The 26,128-nt window shown below is 42.3% G+C and overlaps 1 protein-coding gene across 1 annotated transcript; it reads left to right on the top strand.

Annotated features, from left to right (window-relative positions):
• The first annotated feature begins 509 nt into the window (after positions 1–509).
• On the top strand, positions 510–12,965 carry nfx1 (nuclear transcription factor, X-box binding 1). The gene is made up of 23 exons (XM_084566313.1): positions 510–776; positions 1,421–2,353; positions 2,870–3,031; positions 3,327–3,404; positions 3,551–3,656; positions 4,814–4,885; positions 4,990–5,129; positions 5,232–5,331; positions 5,445–5,662; positions 6,709–6,806; positions 6,926–6,956; positions 7,041–7,123; positions 7,209–7,317; positions 7,516–7,635; positions 8,344–8,423; positions 8,512–8,742; positions 9,235–9,308; positions 9,395–9,496; positions 9,776–9,913; positions 10,018–10,084; positions 12,300–12,445; positions 12,544–12,648; positions 12,741–12,965. The coding sequence occupies exons 1-23, from the start codon at positions 758–760 to the stop codon at positions 12,814–12,816; spliced, it is 3,288 nt and encodes a 1,095-aa protein (XP_084422439.1). The 5' UTR covers positions 510–757; the 3' UTR covers positions 12,817–12,965.
• Positions 12,966–26,128: the final 13,163 nt, after the last annotated feature.

The following is a 26,128-nucleotide window of genomic DNA, read 5'->3' as shown; positions in this document are numbered from 1 at the left end:
TTGTTTGTTTTTTTCTTTGTCCAAAAATTATGTTTCGTTTTATTTTACCCAAGAATCTTTTTCATGATTATTTTTTTAACACAATCTGACACAATGCCGAATGTTACAATAAATCAATGAAGAAAAGTTAATGATATGAATCTGTGCACACGCAATAGCCAATCCACGTAAAATACAAGACACAAGAAAAAGAAACAAAACAAAAAATGGACATAAAGTATATAAATTCAATATCACAAAGAAATAAGTAAAAATGACTAGAGCATTTTTATTAGAAAAAAATATTAGGAATATGTTTGTTTACTAATAACAATAGACTAAATATAGACCTGCCTATTCATTTTAAGCGGGACATCTTTTATGTTAACTCTTCTGTCTTCATTTATATGTGGTCTTTGATTTTAGAAAAAGTTGCATGTAATATTTAGTAGAAATTTCCTTTTAACGTAAAAAAAAAAAAAGAAAAGAAAAGAAAACGTGACGCTGACCGGAAGTTCCGGGTTTCGATTCAGACTAGCTTGACGTCAACTGTGCTAGCCTGTGCTAGCCTTTAGCTAGTCCATGTTGATAACGTGAGTGGAAGGCAGGGGTACACTATCATCGCTTTTAAGGGAGGTCGTGTCCATTTTAATTACCAGAGGACAAGTGAAGAAGTGGACATTGATACAGATTACCTGGATACGCTTGTCATCTCTCAAAAAACACTATATTGTCGTCAAACTTGTGTGGGAGAAGCGACAACCAAAGTTGAAACTGAATGGCTGAAGGCTCCTCAGGTAACTCATATGCTGTCTAAATAATTCCCCTAAACAGTGAGCCAAAGGCAGCTGGCGACGTATAATATTAGAATCAAGTCAGCACTGAATTTCCACTTTAGCTTGACTGCTAAGGCTAGTCTGACGCAAGTAATGTTAGCTAGCTAACGTTAGCTAACGTTAACCTGAACTTCTAGCTCATTGGATTTTTCTTTTATGATACGCGTTAGCCTGCTAACGTTAGCCTCGTATCAGATCGTAGCTGATTCGATGACATGTGACCGTGAACTTTGGCAGCCACCAATACACCTCATCTATATCAGGAGCTAACTATTAAAGTTTACAGCTAGCAGTAGCAATATGAGCTTGATTTAGTGCACTGCTCTCCTGTGGTATCCCATGCCATTAAATTAAATAACACACTCATTTTTTACATCCTTTTTAAGACCTATTTTTGGGCTCTGGTAACTTTTTTATGGGAGTTGTTCTATTTTACACAATAAATACATTAAAATTACTATAGCAGCAATATAGCATCATATCATAATACGTTTCAAATCATTACTATATTATAGTAATTGATGTTGTTATGCCTACTATAAAGTTTATTTACTCCATTTGTTGTTTGAACACACATCTTCAGGATTGCGCTTTCTGTTTTGCAGATCCACCAGACTTCAATCCAGATGGGACGTCACATCAAAGGTCACATCAGCACAAACCCAGGAGAGGACGACCCAGACCGAACGGTGACCGAAACCTGAGCAGTAATGATCCTTCTCAACAATATGGACACTTTCAACAGGGATTTAAACCCCCATTTAGCCACAATAATTCAAATTATACAGAGCAACAGCAAGCTCCCCACCACAGAGAGGATGGACCCCGAAGACGAGGCAGAGGTAGAGGAAGGGGGGAAGGAAATAGAGGGACGAATGGGAGCTTTGGTGGTTCAGGACCTTGGTGGCAAAGACCTAGCAGTGACTTTGGCCCTCATGGTAGTAGTGACAGATATGGGGGTGGCTACCAGCCAGGTGCTCATCCTGTGGATGGATCTGATGGACCCAGCTGGAGAAGAAAAGATGTGAGCTGGAATTTGGAGCAAACTAATGATGACAGGGATGTCCGAGTTAAAAAACCCAGAAAGTTTGGCCAGGAGCAGAAGAGGGGAGGACAGAATGAGAGAAGTGATCATTTCAAGGAGAACAATACAACATCAGAGGGTCTGCGGTTCAGTTCTACCAAAAGAGAAACCCCACCTTCAGAAACCAGGGAGAGGACTCATCCGAGCAGGACAGGCTCAGAGTCTCAACATGACGATCATCAGAGGAAACACACAGAGGTGAAGCGTCGGCAAGGGCCGATTAAACCACCAAAACAACCATCTCAAGAGGAGGCGGGCTCGGAGAAGGGAGCCAGTGGCCAAGACGACTCTGACCACTGCAAAACCTCCCAGGATGCTGCTGGTAAAGCTGGAAGAGGCTCGGGACGGCACACACCGCTTCAGGGCAGAGGGGGAAGAAGAGCAAACCATCAAAACCACAAGTCTGGTCAGAGGAGCTGGGACAGGGTGCCCAAAAGCAAAGAGACACAGACAGGTTAGACTCTGGAAGCTCTTGTGTAGAAGAACTGATTCTATAAACTCATTAGCTGTGCTATATTAGTATAAACATGAACCAGGATTGTAGATTATTCCTTATTGCCTGTAAATTAGCCTAAATTAAGGGTTACAGCTAGTAATTCTTTTCTTGATCATACAGTTTATTTACAAACCCTAAGAAAAACTTGTCCATCACCGTTCTGTGAAGCCCAACGTCATGTCCTTAGATTGTTGGTTTTGTCTGACAGCCTAAAACCCAAACAAGTTCTGTTTACTATCACATCGGCCAAAGAAAAGAAAGCATCAGAGTCACACAGTTTAAAAGCTGAAACCAGTTAATGTCCGGCATTTTTGGTAGAACTAAATTAGGTCAGTTTGTTGATTGATTAATGAATTGCTCTGCATTATATTTATGGTATCTTTAGAAACTTTTGAGTTAAAACCTGCATTTTTTTTTTTGGTTAAAAAAACAAAGTTTGCTGTCTTCTGAACTTCTGATCTCCTCCCTCCACAGGGTGTCTGATTGAACAGCTGTCTGAGGAGAAGTATGAGTGCATGGTGTGCTGTGACGTAATTAGGGTCATGGCGCCGGTGTGGAGCTGCCAGAGCTGCTTCCACGTCTTCCATCTGAACTGCATCAAGAAGTGGGCTCGGTCCCCGGCCTCGCAGGCAGACGGTACATCTGTTAGAAACCATCGGAACGTTCGCTGTTTACTCTCCGTGTACCGCTCAGTGGTTTTTTATGTAGGACTACAGCACAATAGGTCCTCGCTGAAAAACAAACTGCACACAATGCCTGGTACATTTGCTGTCCAGAGATGAGTCTCTTAACAATAGCACTGAAATTCCTGCTGTTTCAATAGCCCATTGTGTTACAGTGAGGTTTCAAAAAAATACCAGAGCCTAGTGGGTATGCTATTATTTATAATAAAACTGAGTTATTCAGTACAATACATTCATTATTTTTTCAGATTCAGCTGAAGGCTGGCGATGTCCAGCTTGCCAGAACGTCACAATGAAGCAACCGACCTCCTACCTCTGCTTCTGTGGTGAGTAAATTCATTCATTCAAATAAAAACAGCTTACATCCCATACATGTATATGTTAAAGATTGTAGATAATTTGTTGTGTTTTTGTTAGATACTTGAATAAGTCATCATTTCTTTTATTCCACATTCGATTCCACATTCTGCAGGTAAAGTGACAAACCCAGAGTGGCAGCGCACTGAGATTCCCCACAGCTGTGGTGACATGTGTGGAAAGAAGAGGAGTGGAGTGGACTGCAACCACCCCTGTAACATGTGAGCCGTTTAAAACCCAATAAAAGCTCAGTACTTTACAGCAGCGTGTTGAGGACCGATCAGCTGTAAAATTATGACCGCTGACATGTGACGTGAATAAAACTGATTATCTCATTATCAGGCCACCAGTCACAAGGTGAGAGATATTCGGCAGCAAGTGAACATTTTGTCCTCAAAGTTGATTTTAGAAGCAGGAAAAAAAAAAATGAACAAGTGGAACAATGTGAGTGACTTTGACCAGGAACAAATGTGCAGACACCTGGCTCAGAGCATCTCCAAAACTGCAGCTCTTCTGTGGTGTTTCACCACGACCCCAGTAATCAGTAGCTATCAAAAGTGATCCGAGGAAGGAAAAGCGGTGAATCAGTGACAGGGTCACGGGCGACCTAAGGCTCATTTATGCACATGGGGAGCGAAGGCTGGCTTGTCTGAACAGATGATTCTGATAGAAAGGCGTCAGAACACGCAGTTCTTTACAGTTTGGACGCAGCAACAATGGGCATGTGAGCATCAGACCTAGACCACGGGGCAATGGAAGGCCAGGGCCCGTATTCCTAAAGAGTCTGAGAATCCTCTCAGAGAGCTCCTAACTTAGCCTAAAAATTCCTGGCTAGGAGTCTTAGCTTAGGAGTGATTCCAAATTCTCAGAGAACTCTGAGCAAGGAATGGACATAAACTCTTATCTTAGTGAGGAGGTGTGGTTGACCCGTTGCTAGGTATGAGTATGAGTCATCATGTCAAAAGGTGTGGTTGGTTGATCCTTAAACCAACCACACCTTTGGTTTAAGGTGTGGTTGGTTGATCCTTAAACCAACCACACCTCCTCCCTGCTCTTAACGGATCTCACCTTAGGAGCTCTCTTAGGAGTTAAGATCTATAGCAATACCTTTTATCTTTACTGGGATCTACTCTTAACTTCGAGGGGGAATTCTTAGAAAACATCATGAGTCTAAGAATTTTCTTAGAATTTGCATCACTTAGCATGGGGGTGTGCTTGTTCTGCTACAGTGTTCAGTTGGTGGTACGTATCAAAGTGACATCCACGCAATGAGCTCATCAATGCTGTTCACTTCAACGTTTGGCGGTTATAATGTAACCCAGAAGCTGGTCCTACAGTAGAGGAAGTATTGTCCTGAAACATTTGTTCTTCTCCTCAGCTTGTGTCACCCTGGACCCTGTCCTCAGTGTCCTGCGTTCATAACGAAATCCTGCATCTGTGGGAAGACGAGGTACTGCGCCTTTCATGATGAGCGCGTCCGTCTTTTTATTGCTACAGAATCCTCAGTGTTTGGTTCATTAAATATCCGTCCTTTCGTGCTGATTTGCTTTTCAGTCAGCCCATGCGCTGCGGCCAGGCTGCGTTGCTCCAGTGCGACAAAGTTTGCGGCGCTTTACTCAACTGTGCCGAACACAGCTGCGTGCAGGTGTGCCACGGCGGGTCGTGTCAGCCCTGTCAGCTGCAGGTTCAGCAGGGTGAGGCTCACTTTGATGATGTTTAGAAAAAAAAAAAAAAAAAAAAGATGTGATAACTGAAATTCAGAATTTAATGAACTTGCTTTGTGTGTTTATGTGTAGTTTGCTACTGTGGCGTTAAGACCCGCGAGGTCTTGTGTGGCACAGATAAAGGAGGATTTGACGGCTCAGGACATTTCTCCTGTCAAAAAATATGTGGAAAGTAAGTCTGACTGAGCAGCGCTAATGATTCCTGTTATACATGAATGCTAAAGCTTTCATATAATTGACACAGTTCACATCATAATCAGACATTTTGTGCTTCTCTCTGTCGAGGATGTTGAATTGTGAGGCTCATCGGTGCCAGCAGGTGTGCCACCGCGGGCCGTGCCAGCTGTGCCCACGCTCGCCGAGCCTGGTGAAGACGTGTCCCTGCAGTCAGACACCACTGACCAAACTGCTGGAGCTGGGCTACTCTGAACGAAAAAGCTGCTCTGATCCCATCCCCTCCTGTGGAAAGACGTGCAACAAACCTCTGGCCTGTGGCTCCAGCGGTGAGTCGCTCACATTGAACCCTGAATACAGACTGAAACTCAAAGTCTCATAATATAGTGAGGCCTATAAAGAATAAGAACTGATTCCAGCCTCATAAAGATCTTAAAACAGGATGAGATACCTCCCAACATTATATGATGTGAAAGGTATCTAGTTTAAAACAGAATTTTAAATTAATTTTATTTATATTGTCAGTAACAATCCGAATTGTTTCAAGACAATACAAAACCCAGAGCCCACAGAGTACAAAGGCCGGCATGGAAAACCTCCTTTTTAACAGGAAGAGACCTTGAGCAGAACCGAGCTCAAAGACAGCGCTCAAACTGAGTTAAACTGAAAGCCACAAGTCCTCTCTGTTTGGTTATGCAGCAGTTGTTGATGGTTTGCTTACAAAAACCCACTGGACATTTAAAAACAAGAACAAAGTCAAAGAGAGGGAAGCGAAACCAACGAACGTCATGTCAGATTTTTATTTGGACAAATTTAAGGTATTTTGTTGGCGCGTGATTAATGGACGCACATTCTGCAATACGGTCCTCAGCACGGAAATCAGGAAGCGATGCAGCAGAAACAAACCGCCTATAAAGAAAAGGGTCTTTTGAACGTCACATTTAAGCATGAAGCAAGCATATTTGTCCTCTCCCATGCAGATAAGAGTAAATAAAAACTCTTGAAAGTGATCTCTTTGTGGTACATTTAGAAAAAACGATGGAAATCATGTAGGTAATCACAAATAAATATTTGAATCAACTGACAGCCCTAATTTTCGATTATGTCTTGTTATAAAGCTTTGTGTTTCAGCTTGAAGTACACCAAGTTTTTTATTTGTCTGATCGTGCAATCCAATGCTCATGTGTATATTTTAGGGAAGACATTCACCACACTTTGTCTGGACTCTGTTTTTAAGAGAAACAAACTGCTTTTTCTCTGCGGTCCATTGTGTGTGTGTGTGTGTGTGTGTGTGCAAACAGGATGTGCATTATCTTGAGCCTGCTGGCGTTGTTGTTGCAGCATGTCTGGAGATAATGAACCTGTTCTATTTCAGACTCCATCCATCTGTGTGAGAAGCTGTGCCACGAGGGCGCCTGTGGGCCCTGCTCTCTGACCTCCACTATCAGGTGCAGATGTGGCTCCAAGACGAAGGTGAGCGGAGAAATACCTGCAGAATATTCGTCCGTTGTTTCAGCACCACGGACGTTTGTTTTAATTATTTCTTATGATACCTTAGGCTTCTTTTTAAAGATGTCTTCTTTAATTCTCAGGAGGTTCCGTGTGAAAAGATCCAAAAGGAAGGTGAGAGTTTAACAGATGAAACGAGACGAGTGTGACTCTATTACACCTGCTGTCTTGTATTTCACCTGTTTGTTTCTTCTCCAGACGAGCTTGTCTTCGCTTGTGAGAAGCGCTGCAACAAGAAACGTTCCTGTGGTCGACACAAGTGTGGCGAGCTCTGTTGCGTGGTGAGCATTTAATGAGTCGGTGTTGCGTCTTTAGCGACTGGACCGTATAAGGCGATATAGCTGTTTATTTTCTTTGCTGATCCAGACTGTGGAGCACAAGTGCCACCTGATCTGCGGCTACAAGCTCAACTGTGGCCTCCACCGCTGCCAGGAGCCTTGTCACCGTGGAAACTGTGAACCCTGCTGGCAGTCCAGTGAGTCCCCGCAGTCATTTTCCATTTTCGCTCCAACAGCGTTTGATTGTCTGAGCCAAGTCTCAGAAGTAGAACATAGTCGTTCCATCCTTGAAAAAGAAACTCATTTTGAGGTTTCTGCTTCATGTTATGTTTCATTTTTTCCCCCTCCGTGGTATTTTGCTTGGCACTGAGCTCACATTCGCCGTGTGTTTGTAGGTTTTGATGAGCTGACGTGTCACTGTGGCCTCACTGTGTTGTACCCGCCCATTCCTTGTGGCACGAAGCCACCGGAGTGCAAGAACCTGTGCACGAGAAGACACGAGTGTGACCACCCAGGTAAGCTTTAACGGGAACCATTCGCACGGTAGGAACTGATTCTAACCTCATAAAGATCTCTAACAGGTTGAAAAATGTGTGTTTCAAATATAAGCTGGGCACAGGTTGCAGGAGTTTTAAAATGTACAAATGCAAACAAAACAGAGACTGCAGTACGACAAACTGCTGTCAGTCTATTGATCCACTCCCTAGTCCAGTAGGTGGGGGTGATGCTCCTGCAAGATAGCTTACCAACGACAGATCAAACTAAAAGAAGAAGAAGCTGCAGGAAAAAGAAAACTTTGCTGTAACCTTTAAAAAAATAAATAAATAAATCAAAGCAGTCGGCTAAAAAATTGTTGTGCCTGTTCCTCGGGGAGAATTTGCTTTAAGACTTAGAGGGCTAGAATATATAGATGCACCGCCTGCTGCTCCATCTCCTTGTAGATTTGTTTCTATGTTTTTGTGCAAAGTACTGACATAATCATTCTGATTTAAAAAGTTAAATATCAAACATGCTTAAGAGCGGATCTCATAATAACCTGGGCTGAACCTCAGTGCTGAGCAAGGTCCTGATCAGATTGCTCTGCTGATTCTCAGATGGGATGAATTCGAGGATAAATCGGCCCAAAACTCCTGTAGTCTGAACCCAGCTTCATGTGATGTGGAAATAATATGTAGTAGACAATCAAGCAGGAACTGTGAGCCTAACATTTGCCTTTGATTTAGTGTTTCACAACTGCCACAGTGAGGAGAAATGTCCACCCTGCACATACCTCACTCAGAAATGGTGCATGGGAAAGCACGAGGTAACGTCCCCCCGAGCTCGCAGATTTATTTCTATGCTTTGTTTCTTGTTTTTATTCCTGTGATTAACTCTTTTTCTTCGACTCGCAGCAACGCAGCAACATCCCATGTCATCTGCAAGACATTTCTTGTGGCCTGACGTGTAATAAAATGCTGCCCTGTGAAATGCACCGCTGCAGACGGATCTGCCACCGGGGAGAGTGCGTGGCAGAAGGCGGCTGCCAGCAGCCCTGCATGCTGCCCCGTCCCGACTGCGGCCACCCGTGCTCTGCTCCGTGCCATAAAGGCAGCAGCTGCCCACGCAACACCTGCAATGCCAAGGTGCTGCCGCTGAGAACAGCTGCAACTCTGAAAAATTGGTTTGAAACTTTGTGCAGATGGTCTTTGTTACTGTGAGGCTTGGATTCACAGAGAGCTGAAGCATATTTTCCCACCGTCAAAAGTTCCTGCTAAATCTTACAACTAATTTCCCTGATGAAAAGTGTTTTTTTTAGTGAATAATATCAGTTCCTAGAACAGTCCAGCTGTGTATTCCCTGAGCTCGTTTTGGCTACGTGAAGGCTACCAGCAGTCAGTGACATCTGCTGTTATACCATGTAACTGTCATAAATCGATGAAAAAATAACACGTCACTGGCAGCCCTCCAGACTCGAGCGCTTAACAAACAATGGGACCTTTCACAGCTGCAAGAATTCCTCAAATTCAACCTGTCAGAAAGGCAACATATTTGTCGTCTTACTAAATAGCTCTTTCACCAGGGAGCAGTGTGTTTCTCAGCAGAAGAGGAATTTAATCCGTTTTTGTCGTTCGCAGGTAGCGCTACAATGCGACTGCGGTCGTAGGAAGGAAACTGTGGTCTGCACAGAAGCAGCCAATTCCTACCAGAGGTCAGTTCTATGCTCTGCGTGTTCAGCTTTTTGACTTCTGATTATGTTGCAGTTTATTTATTTATTTTATTTTTTTTGTACTGCAGGTATGCAGCCATCGCCATGGCCAGTAAACTCTCTGACATGCAGCTTGGCGACTCTATGGACATCGGCCCACTCCTGAGTAAAAAGGAGCTGAAACAGACGAGGTACAGCCGCACAGGAAATTAATTAATAAGGGTTTTGGCCAAAAATGTCAAAACGTAAAATGTTGGCTTGAAGCAACAAGAAAGACCGTTGAAGCTCATGCAGCTTTTGTGTTCATCAATAGTTATTTAAATATTCTCTTGCACACGGATAGATTTCCTGTTTCTTCTGTGAATTATTTATTTCCGTGTAAGCATTAACATTCCAGTACTTCAGAGTTTAGTTTTTATTCAGCCTTCAGCCACATACTCAGATGTGGTGTTCTCTTAAATGTTTCTCAGGCTTGAATGTGATCAAGAATGTGCCACGTTGGAGAGAAACAGGCGTTTGGCCGAGGCCTTGCAGATAGACTCGTCGTCTGACCCCTTCAACGTTCGCTCGCCCTCCGTATACAGCGACAGCCTCAAAGACGACGCCAGGTCAGAGTTTGACACTCGATTCGCTACATGCTTAAAACTTCCACGCCGGTTCGCCAGCGAATTCAGATGGACCACTTGCACTAATAATACAAAACTTCTTCCAGGAAAGATCTGAAATTCGTCACAGAGGTAGAAGAGGAGATCAGGAATGTCGTTGAGCTTGCTAATAAGGTACGATCATAATTTGACTCTCTTTATGGTCCTTAAGGTTTGGGTGAGTCATCCATGTGATGTGATGCGCCCTCTGGTGCTTATATTGCGAGATGGGAAATAAGAAGGGAGGAAGAAGTGATATTTAAATGGGTTAATTGTTAGCCATTAGTCATACTAGAAGATCTGCACTCAAGTTAAGGCGAGATCTCAATCAATACTCTTTTTTTTACTCTTGAAGGGGAAATCTACTGTATACTCAAGGCCGTTGGATTACACTTTAAGACTGAGTTGTAGCAACATGTCCGCCTGGATTTATGTTATAATTACCTACAGTATTTATATAAGTTCACCATTTTCTCCTGCTTTCAACACTTGTATGTGTTCATTAGAATTACTATCAAATTATCTAACAACATACATCAGTCTTCGTATTATTTATTTTCTGACCCACTTGTGTGTTCTGCCATTTTTTGAGCTCGATCAAATCTCCAGTGGACGTCAGACATGGCACCAGCTGTAGTTGTTTGTAGATGTCTTACGGGATGATGAAGCCTCTTTAGAGACATTTTCTCAGACAGAATAAATGAGTAGGTTCCTGTATATATGTTTTCCCTGCTTGGTTCATCGCGTCAAGTCTCTCAGAAGTGAAGGTTGCTGGTTCTTTACATATGTAAAGGATCGTTTATCACCAGCTCAATCTCTTTTACTGAGGTTCCTTTTACTGAAAGGTGTAATGTTTTTCTCAAGTCTTACTGTTGCTGAATAATGACTTCATTTTTCATCCCGGGTCTTTTTGTGTGGGCTCTTACTTTCTCGAAAACAAGGTTATTAAATCTTCTCTATCGAAGTGTTGCTGTAATTCTCTCCAACCACCTTCTGGGCAAAGAGGGTGAAGCAGATTCATGCCAGCTGGTGTTTCCTCGGTTTTATTCTGCTATAAAAAGTTAGGTTAAACCACCCTATAGAAAATAGGCCACACATACACTACAAGCTCAAAAGTACACGGATGCTCCAACATCGTACTGCGTATACACATTAATCTCCTGCTATAATAGACTCCACAGTTAGGATAAAGGGCTTTTGCATGATTTGGGAACATGCCTGCAGGGATTTGCTCCAATACAACAACATTTTGAGATCATTTAAAAGGTTTTGGTTCAGTGGAGGTCAAGGGGTCTAGCGCAGGCCACTGAAATTAATACATAAAAGCCAAGGCCATAAATAAATGGTCTTTGTTTTTTGTTTTTTTGTTTCCATGTGAACCAGGGATTTGTAGTGTGGTCTAAAATATCATTATTTGCTATAATAAGTTTCTGAAAGGGCCACTCTTAAAAAGCATTCAAATTATGTGTCCATATAATTTTTAATGATGAAGAGGACGAACCACATTATGGTTTTAAATCCAGGGTTCTTACTTTTTTTTCAAGTCCCAGTTTCCTACGTTACTGTTGTTAGGTTAGACTAACAATGGTAATGTCCAGTCCCATAGAAAAACATTGAAAACCTGTAATAATAGTCTAGGCGTACCGTGGAGGCGAGGCAGCTAATGTTAGCAACCATGCTAACACTGGCAGGCCTTGAGAGAGATGTGTGTGTGTGTGTGTGTGTGTGTGTGTGTTGGTGACCTTACTGCAGACCTCAGAACACCAACTGGTTTGCAGACGGCCATTTTGAAGCCTTTGGCCATCGCCATTTTGGTTTTTGAAGCCAGAAGTGACCATATTTGGACAAGAGGGAGGAGCTGGGGTGGAGCAAGGGGTTGGTCTGACTGAGAACCCAAGGATGGCTTGTCAGTTAAATCAAGCCACGCTCCCGATCGCGCTTCTCTTCGGGACTTAAATTACCAAATTATTTTCTAAAGCACCATCAGAGCACTGATAAGAAGACAGGGATCTAGCAAAAGACATCATAATGACGTGAATGTGAGCCTAATGGAGCTAGAGGGGTTTTATTTGGAGCACCCCTAGTGGTTATCAGTGGTAATGCACTTGAAGCCACTTTATATTACACGTATATTTACACTTCTATGTAGTTTATAGTTGCAGTCCCTTGGAGGTTTAATATTTGTTCATGGGTTGTTTCATCGATATTTACTATTAGTGTGGGATGAATTGCTGCAAAATTAACAATGACTGTCCACCATCTAAATGTCCTTGGAGGAAAGAAAGAAAACAGCCCTTATGAATACCACTGTCCTATGAATACTGTAAAAGTGCATTACTGCCGTCTGCAGGGAAAACAGCCGAAGAGGAGCCACTGTTTCCCGCCCATGAACAGAGAGCACCGGAAGATCATCCACGACTTGGCCGAGGTCTACGGCGTGGAGAGCGTGAGCTACGACAGCGAGCCCAAACGCAACGTGGTCATCACGGCCCACAAGTAAGAAGACCGTGTCCAAATTTGGAAGTTATTTTATCACAAATGAAAGAGCTGATTGGGTCTTTAAGGATGCGCCTGTGTGTCTTTCGTCTTCCTAGAGGGAAGTCGGCCTGCCCAAACTCAAGCCTGACATCGCTGATAGAGCGTGAGACGACTGCTCGGGCCCCTCCTCCCATCGCTCATATCAAACAGCACAGCAGCAAGTAAGTCGTCTTCTGTGGTTAAAGAGACTTCTATTAATGGAGGGGCACAGCTGCCTGCTTATGATTAATTTTCTTTTCGATTCTCCTCACAGAACTGCTGGTGGAAGCTCCTGGTCCAAGATGGTTAAAGAAGAGCCAGTGATAGATTATTTTGATGTCCAGGACTAAAACATGCGGCCAAAACAAGAGGAAACCTCAGGTCCTCCTTCACAATCCATCTGCCAAAAAGAAACCTGAAACCTGCCTAATTTGTGTTCATCAAAGATCAATAGTAATACATCTGGCTTCATGATCCAATAAAATGATTTTTGGAAGTACTTCAGAGATGTGATTGCATCTTGGGAACGTCCGCTCTTAGTTTATAGGAAAGAAGGATTTGAACAAGTGCCAAACCTAGTGTTTTCCTTGATTTTAGATACTGAAGTTGAGGAAGACTTTGGGAGGGATCACTTAGAAAAAGCTTCTGCCTTTTTTCTTCCCACTTGTTTGCATTTTAATAAAATATAAATTCCTCTTCGTTTAAAGGGCACAGACACTGATATGTATTCAATAAATCAGCTTCATAGTACACCTGCTCTTAAAAAACTGCTCAGATCTAAACAGAAGGTGCTCTCTCTGGTTTAAGATTCTCAAACGGTTTGAAAAGCAATCCTTCAGCCGTGGGATATCTTTTGTTTTTACTGCTGGTCATGAGCCAAGCCAAACCTAAGCTGATGGAGGGAGAGAGGGTGTGGGTGGGCAGGAGTGGGCTGCACTGCGGAAAGAAAGCTTTGTTTGAAACACGGCTATGACCCAAACGTTGCGCGGCACTGTCGGAAAATTCTTCCTGAAGGTAAAGGACTTGCTTGAGGACACTTCAGCAGGCTGTACATTAGTCCAGATGAGAGCTCAGGTCCTGTTCTCCAGTTAATGGGAGTGTTTTAATACTTGCTCCAGCAGTCTGTCAGGTTAAGAGAGTTCAGATGCTGACTCAGATTAGAGTCACTAATGTGCTGATGTGAAGCAGACCCCAGCACTGAACAGTTTTTATTCACACACAGGTCAAGCACTGGCAGTTGTTTGCCTCAATTTTCCAGTTAATTAAACCAAAAGCAACTTTTCACTATTTAATAGGTAACAGATGGGTCTAATTGATTACAAATTTGGCATTGTTATCCATTTATTGTGGTCAGTAATACCTCTTCTATTACTATAACATGCATTTATTTTGCATTTATACAGGAATATTCAATTTTCCAATGCAATCGTTTTCTAAAATGGCACATGTCTTGCCACAAATATGGTACCATTTTATAGATCAAGTAATTATTTATATGGTTAAAAGCCATTTACATGAAATCCATTTGACTAACTTAAAGTTTGGTAATAATACGTGTTACGAGTTAAATCCCATTAAGAAGTGGTTGCAGCATCCTCACACAGTTAAGTAAGGAGGACTACTAAGACACTATGAAGGAGTTAAAAGCTTAAGCAACTGAGATTGGAGAGGGACGCCGCATACAAGAATTGTTGCATGGGTCCTTCAGCAGTCAAAGCTAACGCTATATTTAGTGAACACCAAGCACTGCACGTCACCACAAACACATCATCCTCTCTGTGAAGCACGGTGGTTGCAGTATCATGCTGCGGGGATGCCTGTCAGCAGCAAGTCCTCCGTGGCTTGTTAAGGTAGCGGGTAAAATGACTACGTAATCCTTGAGGACAATCTGGATCAGTCTGTAGAGAACTATGACTTGGGAGAAGATATATTTTCAAGTAAGACAATGACCTGAAGTGTAGAGTGAAAGTTACACAGATGTGATTTAAAGACAACAGGGTGAATGTAAAGGGAGTGGAGGAGCCAAAGCCCAGACCTCAGTCCAGTAGAGAATTCGAAGATGGACTGTTCATGCCTGATTCCAGCGCATCTTGACAGGATTTCAAAGAATGGAATAAAATTGCAGTATCCAGATGTGCAAGCCTGACTGATACCTATCCACACAGACTTAAAGTTGCATATACTGAAATACTGACTCATTTACATTATATATTTGAATGAATTGAAGAAATGTGTTTTCACGTTTACAGTAATGCATCTTTTTTGTAAATGTCATAATTACATTAACCTTGTTTCAGTTTTTAAGAACAATAAAAAGGGAACACATCGTAGTGGGTGAATGCCTTTTATAGGCACTATAATTCTTCATTAAATCCTTAATGATCTGATGAATGGATCTTTTTTTCTCTTTTACAAGCCTTATCCAGGGGGATCTATGAGTATGACAACAATATGATGTGTAGTTGAAGCACAAGTTCACTATCCATAAAAACAACTCAGAAATAAACACTTTATTAACGGTTCCTTGTTAGAAAGTGGTTTAGTTCTTCTAGTAAGGGGAGCTGCTGGTGCTTCTCCTTTGTTTCTGTATTGAACAGGTTCTCTTTGGTACCTCTTTGTTCTTTTCTGAGCTCTTTTTATATGTAGCCTGTATTAGCAGCATTTGTTCAGGATAACATGTGGTGAATATTTTACCACGCTTCTCTAAAATCTCCTATCGAGCAGCAGCCCCCTCACAAAAAAAAAAAAAAAAAAAAAAAAAAAATCCGCTCATGAGGATAATTTGATGACACTCCCTGCCACTGGTGATTTTTCATTATATCGACTCTCCAGCAGAGACCGCGCCTGCGCTCCTGCTCTCTTCCGAACAAGGCTTCACCAATCCCCGCTCTGGCTCCATCCCCGCTCGGCGTCCCACAGGCCAGCGCTAATAAGTCGCCTAGCTGTCCAGTAATGGGGAAGTGATAGGGAGACGCCGCCGTGTGAAAGCCGTGAGGAAGTTGAGGGGAAGCTCCACGCCGCGCCGGACCGGACACCTCCACAGAGACACATCCCACAGTTGCTGTTGTTGAGTAGCCTAAAAAAAAAAAAGCGCATAGTGATGGAGAGAAAGGTATGGATGCTTCTGCTACCTTGTGATACATTCACGTTTGTTTTATTTCCACGCCACTCTGCTCAGTATCCGCATCCACCATTAAAACTATGTATTGTCTTTATCCTGTAGGCGCGTTGCCAGCCGGATTAGTGCGCACCGGAGTTTTTTCCCCCGTCTGGCTGTAATTTATTGTGCGCCTAGAGAAAAAAAAAAAAAAAAAAAAAAAAAGGGGAGAAAGAAAAGATGCCAGGATTAATTTCCACCACCTCGTGGCGAATTTGGGCTCATTGCGAGGCATGGTGCACAATGTGGTGGAGGGTTATTGAGCAGGGAGTGGGGATGTGGTGGGGAATATTTAAGGGGACTGTAGGCTTCAGTAGCTCTCTCTCTCTCTCTCTCTCTTCTCAGTCTGTCTGCATCATCACACAGCTCAGTGTATAGTTGCAGCACCTCACTCCTCCACCTCCCACCCTCCCTCGTTTTGCAGCCGACGCAGACACCAGCGCGGCTTGTTAACCTTGACTGTGTGGGAAACAGACTCTTGACGAGGGGATGCACAAACAAGGGGGTGCGGACCAATCCTCTCCGTGGTTTCACTCATGCCTTTCGTTAATTAATCCCTGTCCCCCACCACCACCACCACCACACCGCTTAAATTCAGAGGCGCACACTATAATGTGATTCTTTTTCATGTAGCTACGCAGGGCTGCTGGTGCCCCACAAGTGTGTTTTTAAATCTTGCAGGAAAAGTTTCAGTTTCACTCACTGTGTTAATCTGCTGGCTGGCTGTGGTGCACTCAGCAGCAGCAGGGGAGGAATTTGGGGTGTTCAGCTGAAGCCAGATCCACTTCTGCTGATCCAAAGGAAAATTTAATTTATATATTAAAGCTGTAGTCAGCAACATATTACCTTCAACTGGAGCAAATCTTCTTTTTGTGCTTTAGTCTGCCAGTATAGAGAAGCAGATAGCTGAGAAAATTGCTAATAGACACCACATTGCCTATTTTCCAAGCTTAGCATGGACTCTAACTAAACTTAATCTAATAGTAGCCCATATCTTTTTTTGAAAATGTCTGGACAATATATTGTTTATATCTGTTGTTTTTGTAAGATCTGAACAAAAAGCAAGGTGTTTGTTGTACTGTTCAGCTACAGACAGACTAGCTTAGCTTAGCTGAAGCTAGCAGACGACGGGCTAGCTGTCCACGCTAACTGGTGAATTAGCTTTAGGATTTGCATTTAGCACACATTCATTAAATAAGAGAGGCGTCAGTTCTCTTTGGTCTTGTAGTCTGCCGATATAGAGAATCAATAAACTTCACTGTTCTTGCAGCTAGCTAAGACGATTGCTATAGTCGCAACATCAACTGTTATCCTAACTAAACCTAGTTACAGATTATCCGTGTTATTTTGTGGACAAAAAGCAAGTTGTTGCCCTACAGACTAGCTTAGCTAACGCTAACAGATGGGCAAGCTGTTTAATATAATTGGTGGTTTGTGTTAGCAATGTATTTAGCATACCTATCTACATTAAATAAGAGAGGCATTCGTTTTCCCATTTACCTCTTAACTGAACTAACGTAATCACATATTATATATTAATTCTTAAATTATCTGGACTAAAAACATGCTATATGTTGCCATTCCCTCTGAATCTGAGTTTTAAGCTGGACTCAACAGCTAAAAGTTAATGAAACTGACCACATTACCACCCTCATGTCTCTTGGCTAAATGTGTAGCTAAAATTAGCCTATGGACTAGCTGCTTAATCATTCATTCGTTTATTTTCTGTAACTGCCTCTCCTCTGGAGGGTTGCGAGGGGACTGAAGCCTACCCCAGCTGTCATTGGTACACCCCAGACAGGTCGCCAGTCTGTCCCAGGGCTAACACAGAGAGACAGACAACCATTCACACTCACACCTACGGCCAATTTTGAAACCTGCTCAAGCTAACTGGTGACTCTTTTTAGCAGTGTATTTAGCAGCATGAATTAATCAAGAGAGGCATCAGTTTTCTCATTTCTCATTTGTTCTCATTTACCTCTAAATCTTTTGTGCTTTTGTCTTTTGTGCTGATACCCGAAAAGATGGCTAATAGCTACCATTTTTTCCATTAGCATATCTTAGCATAAACTCAGGCTAAACTAAGTAAACCTGATGTTCCGTTTTTAAAATGTCTGGACAAGAAGCAAGGTGTATGTTTATTTGTTTATTTTAATTCTTAGCTCTATGCCAAAGAAGCCAGCCATATGTAACTAAAGCTAGCATATGGACTAGCTATTCAAGCTAACAGGCAGCTAGTTTAATAGTTTCAGCAATGCATTGAGACCGTTTTTTCCATTTACCTCCTACCAGATAATACAGTACAGATTAAAAACAAGGTATGTGTTAGTGACATTTAGAGGTTAGCCAGACTGACAGCTCCACAATCACTGTCTCTATGCTACCAGGCTGTTGGCAGCAAGTTCATATTTAACAGCCAAACTGCATCTCAGCAAAAAGGACAATTTACCTGAATGTTGAAGTAATTTGGTAAATACTGAGGTGACTGGCATTTCTACGCGTTCAGTAAGCCTCGGTAAACAACCATGATGCCGCTCTGTCTGCACGCTAATTGCGAAGATAGCCACTTAAGTCTAGGTTAGGTCAGCATAATTACTGGAAATTGAGCAAAGCAACTTGCTTGACCTAGCTCAATCCAACATAACCCCTATAAAACCTGCAAGTTCCACTCAGAAGTGTCAGGTTTTTGGTGAAATAGGAGCAAGACACTCAGGGAAGGCAGAACCAGAAAGCAAAATGACTTTAATAAAAACTCAAAAAAACAGAACTTAAAGTGCCGCAGGGATGGCAGTATAATCCAAAAGAAACTGGTTAAGACCAAAATCCAAGACGAAGAACTGAACAGCAAGACAAATATGATAACATCACAGATGAATTGACAGCAAACAAAGCGACTGGCAGGGCTATATACATGGGCAGAGGATTTAACGAGATACAGGTGAAACTAATGAGGGCCGAGCACACAAGGAGAAACCAAACCAACAAAGTGGGGAAAACACAGGAAGTAAAACAAGACACCAAGGAAGAACTTTACAAAATAAAAACAGGAAACACAAGGAAAACCAAACGGGGTCGCAGAAAACATTCAAAATTTAAAACCATGACAAGAAGAGCTGGTAAGTTTATTTTGTTTTTCATTTTAATCTTTTGGCAGACAGCTAAAGCTTTTCCACTTTGTCAGTGTAGGCTATGGGTTAACTAGCTACTGGCTGTAGCTTCATGGATCTTCTCAGCTCTTAACAAGAAAGTAAGAGACTGTACCCAAACTGCCCTTTAACAAGATTTGAGTTTCTTCTCTATAATATATGGGCATTAAACCTCTATAAACGGCAATAAAAGCTGGCCATGATCTTAGGCCTGTATAGTAGAGGCTAAGCTAGCCACTTAGCTTCGCCTCAACATAAGTACTGGAAACGGGGTGAAACAGCTAGCCTGACCAGGCAGGCACAATAACCATGGGAAAAAGTGACACATAACCTGCTGCTATTGCTTTAAGAGGTATTTTTTACAATTCAGTTGTTTGACCTCCATTGTAATGTCAATAAGTAATCTTTAGGTGTGGTGAGTTGATCTTGTAAATGCATTGTTAGCTATGTATTGCTTACATAGCTAACTGCTGACTGTAGGTTTACTGTATATTTACCATGCAGACATAATACCTTCACGCTATAAAGTGACAAAATCTACAACATGGTCACCTCAGCAAGCTACACTGTCACCGCTGAGCTGCAGTTGAAGTGTTGCTCACGTGCTTCTGAGTTGTCGTTGACGTCATGCATTTAAACGTTAACTGCTGATACAAACGCATGGGATTGGTTGACGTCAACGTGCCGGTGGAGTGAGCTAGCTGAAAGTTGAGGCTGCATATCACTAGTTTTCATTGAAAATGTATTGTAGTTAGTTGCGCTGTTGCCGCTAATATGAAAGTAGCGTAAGAGTGCACAAAAACATGAAGAACGCTAAACATTTCCTTTAAAACATGGTTGAATATTAGCCGTTAACGTTTCATTTTCAACGTTACGCTTAGGTTTATTGACTGCATTGTTGTTTGCTTATGAGTTCTGTTTCTCAAGGTGTTTTTTAAAAAGTAGTTTACTTTAAAGAAAATTGAATGGTTCATTGTTTTGCTCCTCCGGTCATCATTCCAGCAGTGGAAATCTAAAAACCTAAAAGTGCTGGGAAACTAGAACTTTTTTGCTGCTGCAGTTTTGACGAGGTGTTTGTGTGATAACTGTAAATGTGTTAATTTAAGCTTCTCGCCCTCTTTCATGTTCTGATTTCCAGTACACAACTGTTGCCTTATGGAGGACTTGGTGACTCAGTTGCTTACTGATTTCAGAGAGATCAGATCCTCTTCCTTTTGATGCGCTATTATTTGTGTACAGTTATTATAACGAAGAATATTGCAGAATATATAAGCAAAGTTATTTCATAAAACCGTTGCTTGCATGTTGGTTTTCCATGGATTTTATCTCTCATTTCCAGTGTGCAACGACTTTTTCCATATATTACATTTCCATGCTTTGATAATTGAGGAATGTCCTACCTTTTCCGCTCTTTGCACACTTTAGATTTATCTCATAGGAAGCAGCAATTGACTTTATTTCTTTTACACAGAATGATGAATAGCAGGATGCTTTTTCCACTTGTTTGCAGTAGAAGTGGTTGGTCCTTGTCGGCGCTCTCTATGAAAAAAATAGGGCAAAAATAGCTGTGTTTCAAACTGCAGTCTTCCCTGACCCAGCTGCTGGCACACATATTCCCCTCAGTATAAAGAAAGGAGAACAGTCCCATTAGTATGCAAGGTGCCATCACGGCTTCAGAGGTCTGATAGAGGATCAGCTCCTTTTACAGTCTGCTGAATGCTTGACCTGACTTTTTAAGGGAAGCCACACAGGACCCCCCCTACTTTGTTCAGTCATGGTTGAATTTTCTATTGGGACTCTCTTCAAGGTCAGTCAGTGTTTCATTCACTTCACCTCCAGAGTTCCTCACCAAGTTTCTCAAACTTATTTTTCGCACTGTTTCTCCACCAGCGGCGAGATTGATTAGAAAGACTGGAAGCTGAACACATTTGGCTTTGTTTCCTGAATAGTAGGTCACCCAATTAAATGTTCCCTGGCTTTTTGTTTCGTGTTATTTGCGGGGATAAATGGACAATGCAGCACTTCCTTTTTTTGGCCGCAGAGGAATGTGCTGGCTCAATGGCTGTTTGTTACCCAGGAAGCAAATGAGCTTACAGTAAAAATGATTGATTTTGATAAGTAGGAAAGCTGAAAAAAATTAGGCGATGAGCCATATGAGACGATGGTTCTCATACTTAAGTCCATCCTGGTTTGCTGGACATCTTGAGAGATTGCAGTTGTTTTTCACAGTTTTCAGATGTAATACTCTTTTCTGACAATGATGAACTGCACTGCTGCACTATTGTGATGCAGTGTTGCACACAAACATTCTATATCTACAGCCGCTGCACACAAGATAAATTTTATGCCATCATAAACCAATAAACTCCATTTTCCCGCAGCTCTATAAACCTCCTCTGCGTCATTTTCACAGTAAGATTATAGATTTTTATGGTTGTAAGTAGAGCGCTTTGTAACCTAATTTCACACGGCGCCCTCCCAGCCTGACGGATTATAACCAGGTTTTTTAATCACTGTTGTTTTACCTGAAGCCCAAGCTGATTTTTTTTTTTTTTTCCCCAGTCAGTTGTGCATTACATTTTCAGTCGTACATTACTCCCATTTATAATGTCGATAATGAGATGGTGCACTCGACTCTGAGACAAACTGTCTGGGTCCTAATGGTGCTACAGTTCACTGGGCAGTTGTTTGACCCATTTAGATATTAGCGCTCAATAGTGCACCACGCTCTGTTGGAGATTTTGGTGCAGCTGGACATTTAAAACTTGCTTCCACATGCAGAGCTGGAGCCTGCACTTGCAAATAAATGTCGATTTAGGCAGACTTATATGCTAATATGTTTTTCTTATGGTGACAGCTAACGGTTGTTTTCATAGTCATTGTATCCGTGGATTATTTTCTCAATCAAGTGATTGCTTTTGGCCTGTGAAGAGGTGAAGAAGGTTTTATCCGACTGAAAGCTAAAGATAATCAATTTGTTCTTTCGTGATGGCGGCCAATCCTCACATGGGGAAAACAGAAACTTTACTTTGTTTGGGATCAACTTGATAAATTGATTGTAAAGCAATGCAATACATACTGGAACAGATGTGTGTGGTGGCGTTGAGGAAGAAGAGCATTAGTCATCTGCGATCAGTTTATTGCCTGTGGCATTTAAGGAGCCGAATGCCATCTGTGATTTAGTCCAGAGACGGGGATCAGGTTTTGTGCTGCCGTTTTGGTTTTAATGCAAACCTGGTTAGATTTAGCTATTGTCTAATTTACTGAAGTTTCATCTTGATTTATTTTGACAACAGTCAGGTGACATATGTGGTTGTATTAGCTGTTGTCCAGACTGTATGGACTTTAAATGTTCCATTTTCTATATTGAACTGTACCTGAACATAACTGTGTTAGCTGCTGCTCATTCCACTATTAGTTCATGTGCGTTAGCTCCGCGTCTCATGTATCACCATTACATTCGAGTCACAGGGATAAGCATTGATTTTTCTAAATATAAAATACCTGTCAGTCTTTTAAAATCCCAGAAGGTCACTTTCCATTAGGCACTTCCAGAATCCTCTGGTAAATGTCTGGATGAAAATAATCGATTTTAGCTATCTAAAAGGATTTTTATTCCATTTTTCTTTTTATTTATAGCTGAAATAAAGATGGTGACATTTATTGATTGACTTTTCAGACATTTCATCATTTTTATCTAAATGGTGTGTTAATGTTATTAGAAAAAGAAAGAGGAATATCATGTGGCATTTCCTGATAACTGGAGGAAAAACTGTCTATAAAGGTTTTAGAAAGACCTTCATCACAATCTCAGGTATTGATAATCAGTCTTTAAGGTTTGTCAGACAGACTGAGGCCAGTACAGAGGCTAGCGGTAGCATGTGACCAGAAATGTGAAGACATGGCTGCTCTGTGAACGCCTCCGCACTTCATTTCTGATTTTAATCTCTTATATTTGGAGTTGTCTGGATATGGCCCTGCACATACCAATCCTGGCCTCGTTCTGTCGGCTCCTTCTCCTATCCAGCATGGGCAGAGTGGTGCTGAAAGATCAGGGCTAATACTAAGCTTGGATGCACAGTAGGAAAGAAGAGGGAGAGGGGGTGTGAGGTGAGGAGGAGACATGTGTGCAACCAGAGAATTCGTAGAAGAGGGATTATTCAGAGTGTCCGTCTAGTTTTATTTTTCATCCTGTGGAATTTTTATATGGGCGCTAGAACGGTCTATTCATAGTTTTTCCCCCGTATATTTGTGTCAGAGCTGATCCTGGTGACCCCGGCGCTGACTAACGCTTCGAGACGAAGCTGCTTCTCTCTCTTCAGACTCAGGTTTCTGTTCAGTTTTTACAGTTTAAGCTCCTCTCGCCAGCTGCTGCTCCAGTTTTGAAGTCACTGAAGTCGGCGGCGCTCTCACCCCATTGGCTGTTAGCCTTTAACGCAAGGCAGATTATCCCGTTGTCATGGCTACAGCAAACAGGAAATGCCCCGAAGCAGGTAATGCTCCGGGCCTCTCCCACTGTGTGTGTGTGTGTCCCTCGCGGGGGGAAACTTGGCTCATTACTGTTGCGTCGTCTTTCCATCTGCTCCTGCAATGCCTCGTCTTTTTAGAGCGACGGGAGCTGAACCATAAACGCTGTCTGGATAAAGATGCTTTGTCCCAAACACTCCCTGAAATCCAAGGTCGGCCCTAAACTCCTTATCTGCAGAGTCTTAGGTTAGGTGCTTAACATGCCTTCACAACAGAAAATAGCCACGGGAACTCTGTGGATATTTCTGTGCAAACCTTTTTTTACCTATTTCCTCTTGGCATATTGAACCAAACTACTTTGATCATAAAATACCAGCAGATGCTCTATTATTTCCAGCCATCACGGGAGACGTTTCTCTCTTTCTTTGCAGCCCCCCCCTTCATTACATATGCCTAGCTGTAAGAAATCAGCGCTGAAACGTACTTCTCCTCTCCCTAATCCCCCCTCAGCGAAGGTGTGGGTCTGTGTGCTTTTGTACAGTCCCTTTGATAGCGGCTGATGGCTATTGAGTGGCTTTCCGAGAGCTCTGGCCTTTAAGCAGCTTGAGCTGGGTTTTGTCTGCAGCTCTTAAACTGAAGAAAGAGAAGAGAGGGGCCCAGGAGTGGGAGCGAATCACACTACCCTCGGTACAGTCCACATTCCCCTTAGTGCACCCCATCTGTCTGTGACAATAATGTTGAGGGCAGGTTTGTAGCTCTGGTATGTAAACGTTACCACTGGGAACTGTACGTTATACGTTGCCGCTGATATAGCATTTTACTCTTCCCTATTCCTCTTTTTTTCCTTTCTTTGACTGTAACTCACTGTAAGTAACAATGCCAAAGTCATCACACTATGGATATTCCTTTTCTTTCCTCTCTTTCTTTCATTCTGTTGTTTCACAGCATCAAAGCAAAGCCATCAAAAGCTTTTCTTGCCAATTAAAAACTAATTTTACTTCACGAGGAATTTGCTAATTGTGATATTTTGACCACTTGGAGATTGAGTGCAGTTCATCTTCTTTTTGTGTAATGTTCCAACCTTTGAGGCTGAAAGACAAATGTAGTTTTTAGAAATAACAAAGCCAGAGATTCCTGTACACTGATCAGCCATAACATTATGACCACCTGCCGCCTAATGTTGAGTAGGTCTCCCCCTTTGCCGCCAAAACAGCCCTGACCCATCCAGACATGGACTCCTCTAGACCTCTGAAGGTGTACTGTGATATTCGCAGCAGATCCTTTAAGTCCTGTGTGTTATGGCTCTAAACTTTGGCTGATCCGTGATGTCCTCCTACCTCTTTTGTTCAAAGTGGGTGAGGTTCATTTGGAAAAACTGTGCCGATTATCTCACGTTTTTAGCATTCAGCTCTTAATAAATATCAATGTATTAATGTTACGGAGAAATGTTTGGAGCAAACTCTATCCCAGGAGCCCTCATCACAGTGATTTTAACTGTCAAGTGATTTTACTTGCTACTTACTTGATTAATTGATTAATTTTCAAACATAAATTCAAATGTCTCTGTTCCATCTTATAATTTTTGTGTATATGCAGCTTTTCTCTGTCTTATATCACTGACAAATTAATATCTCTCCCACAAAACACGTCTGCTGTTTTAATGAACAAATGTTTAATTGATTAATCAAAAAAGATAATGGATTAAACAAGGTTGTAATTGTTAGTCGTTACCCTTTGCCACACCTCATTTTGGAGGTTTTCTAGAGGCTTGGTGAGGCGAAAGCAGAGGTTTCCTGGGGTCCTTTGTTGAGATCTTACTGTAAAATGATGGTGCAGCTGGGACTGCAGGGTAGAAAACAGACCAGACTGTTTACTCTGTGTGGGATGAGCTCTTTGTCTCCCCCATGCGGCCAAATAAGGAAGCGAAGAATTTTTAAAACCGTTAAAAAAAAAAAAAGATGCTTGGAGAATAAAATCATCCATGGGAACTTGGCTCCAAGAGAAATTACTCATCCATTAAAATCTTTAATCATTATTTTGCTGCATCTCATGTGACTTAATTTTCATTCTCGAGTATTTGTCCCCAGTGCAAAAGGCCCTGAACGTGGCCTCCTTTCATTAAGTCAGCATCTCCCTGACTCCCCGCTTGTTTGCTCCCCCTGTTGGTCATTAATTACACTACTGCAGCTCCCTTACCCCCTGTTAGCCCCCCTCTACCCCCATGTCTGCTACACACTGGGACATTACCATTTGGTGAGACTGACTGGCTTTGGTGAGGGAGTTGATGGGGGTCCGGCAGGGGGTACTCCTGCGCTCAAGGCTCTTTTGCATCGACCGAGCTGCCAGATCTCTTTGTTATCGTTGAACGCCCACGTGCCGTAGATGGAGAAACGGGAGATTGGCACAGTCTCTCAATCTGATCAGATAAGCTGGGTGGGTTGCGCTCTTGACCTTGCAGGAGACACGCGCCGTGCGTCTGTACAATAAATATATACAATAAATATATTTAAAGCTCCTGCCATATATTATGTAATTCAAGGCTGATCTAACGTGAAGCGTGACCAGTTATGTGTCGGTGTTCGACTGCAGGGAGTACGTAGATGGAGTGAGGCGGCAGTTAAAAAAAAATTGAGTCAAGGTTTGGGCTCCTCGAAACCTCCTTGACTGAATTAAGAGCAGCAGCAGCACCCTCCTCTGAACAGCAGGTGCCGCCAACAAGCAAACTAACAATACTGCAAGCTGTCAGCAAACATTTGCTGGTTAATTCCAATAAGCAGGAAGTTTGATGGACACATGTTTGGATTTTTGGACTGCTGCTCTTTTCCTAACCGCTTCGTGTCTTCTCTTACACGTGACGCAAAGACAGAAACGTCAACTCGTTCCTGTTAAACG

The sequence above is a fragment of the Chelon labrosus genome (assembly GCF_963514085.1).
Source record: "Chelon labrosus genome assembly, chromosome: 18".
Lineage (NCBI taxonomy): Eukaryota > Metazoa > Chordata > Actinopteri > Mugiliformes > Mugilidae > Chelon > Chelon labrosus.
Note: the sequence above shows the minus strand (reverse complement) of the source record. Positions and strands in the feature narration are given on the sequence as shown.

Bases quoted from the DNA above. Each gene is read 5' to 3' on its own strand.
- nfx1 (XM_084566313.1), top strand. The intron at 3,657-4,813 runs GTGAGCCGTTTA...TCTTCTCCTCAG, and splicing joins TGCAACCACCCCTGTAACAT to CTTGTGTCACCCTGGACCCT. The intron at 8,424-8,511 runs GTAACGTCCCCC...TTCGACTCGCAG, and splicing joins GGTGCATGGGAAAGCACGAG to CAACGCAGCAACATCCCATG.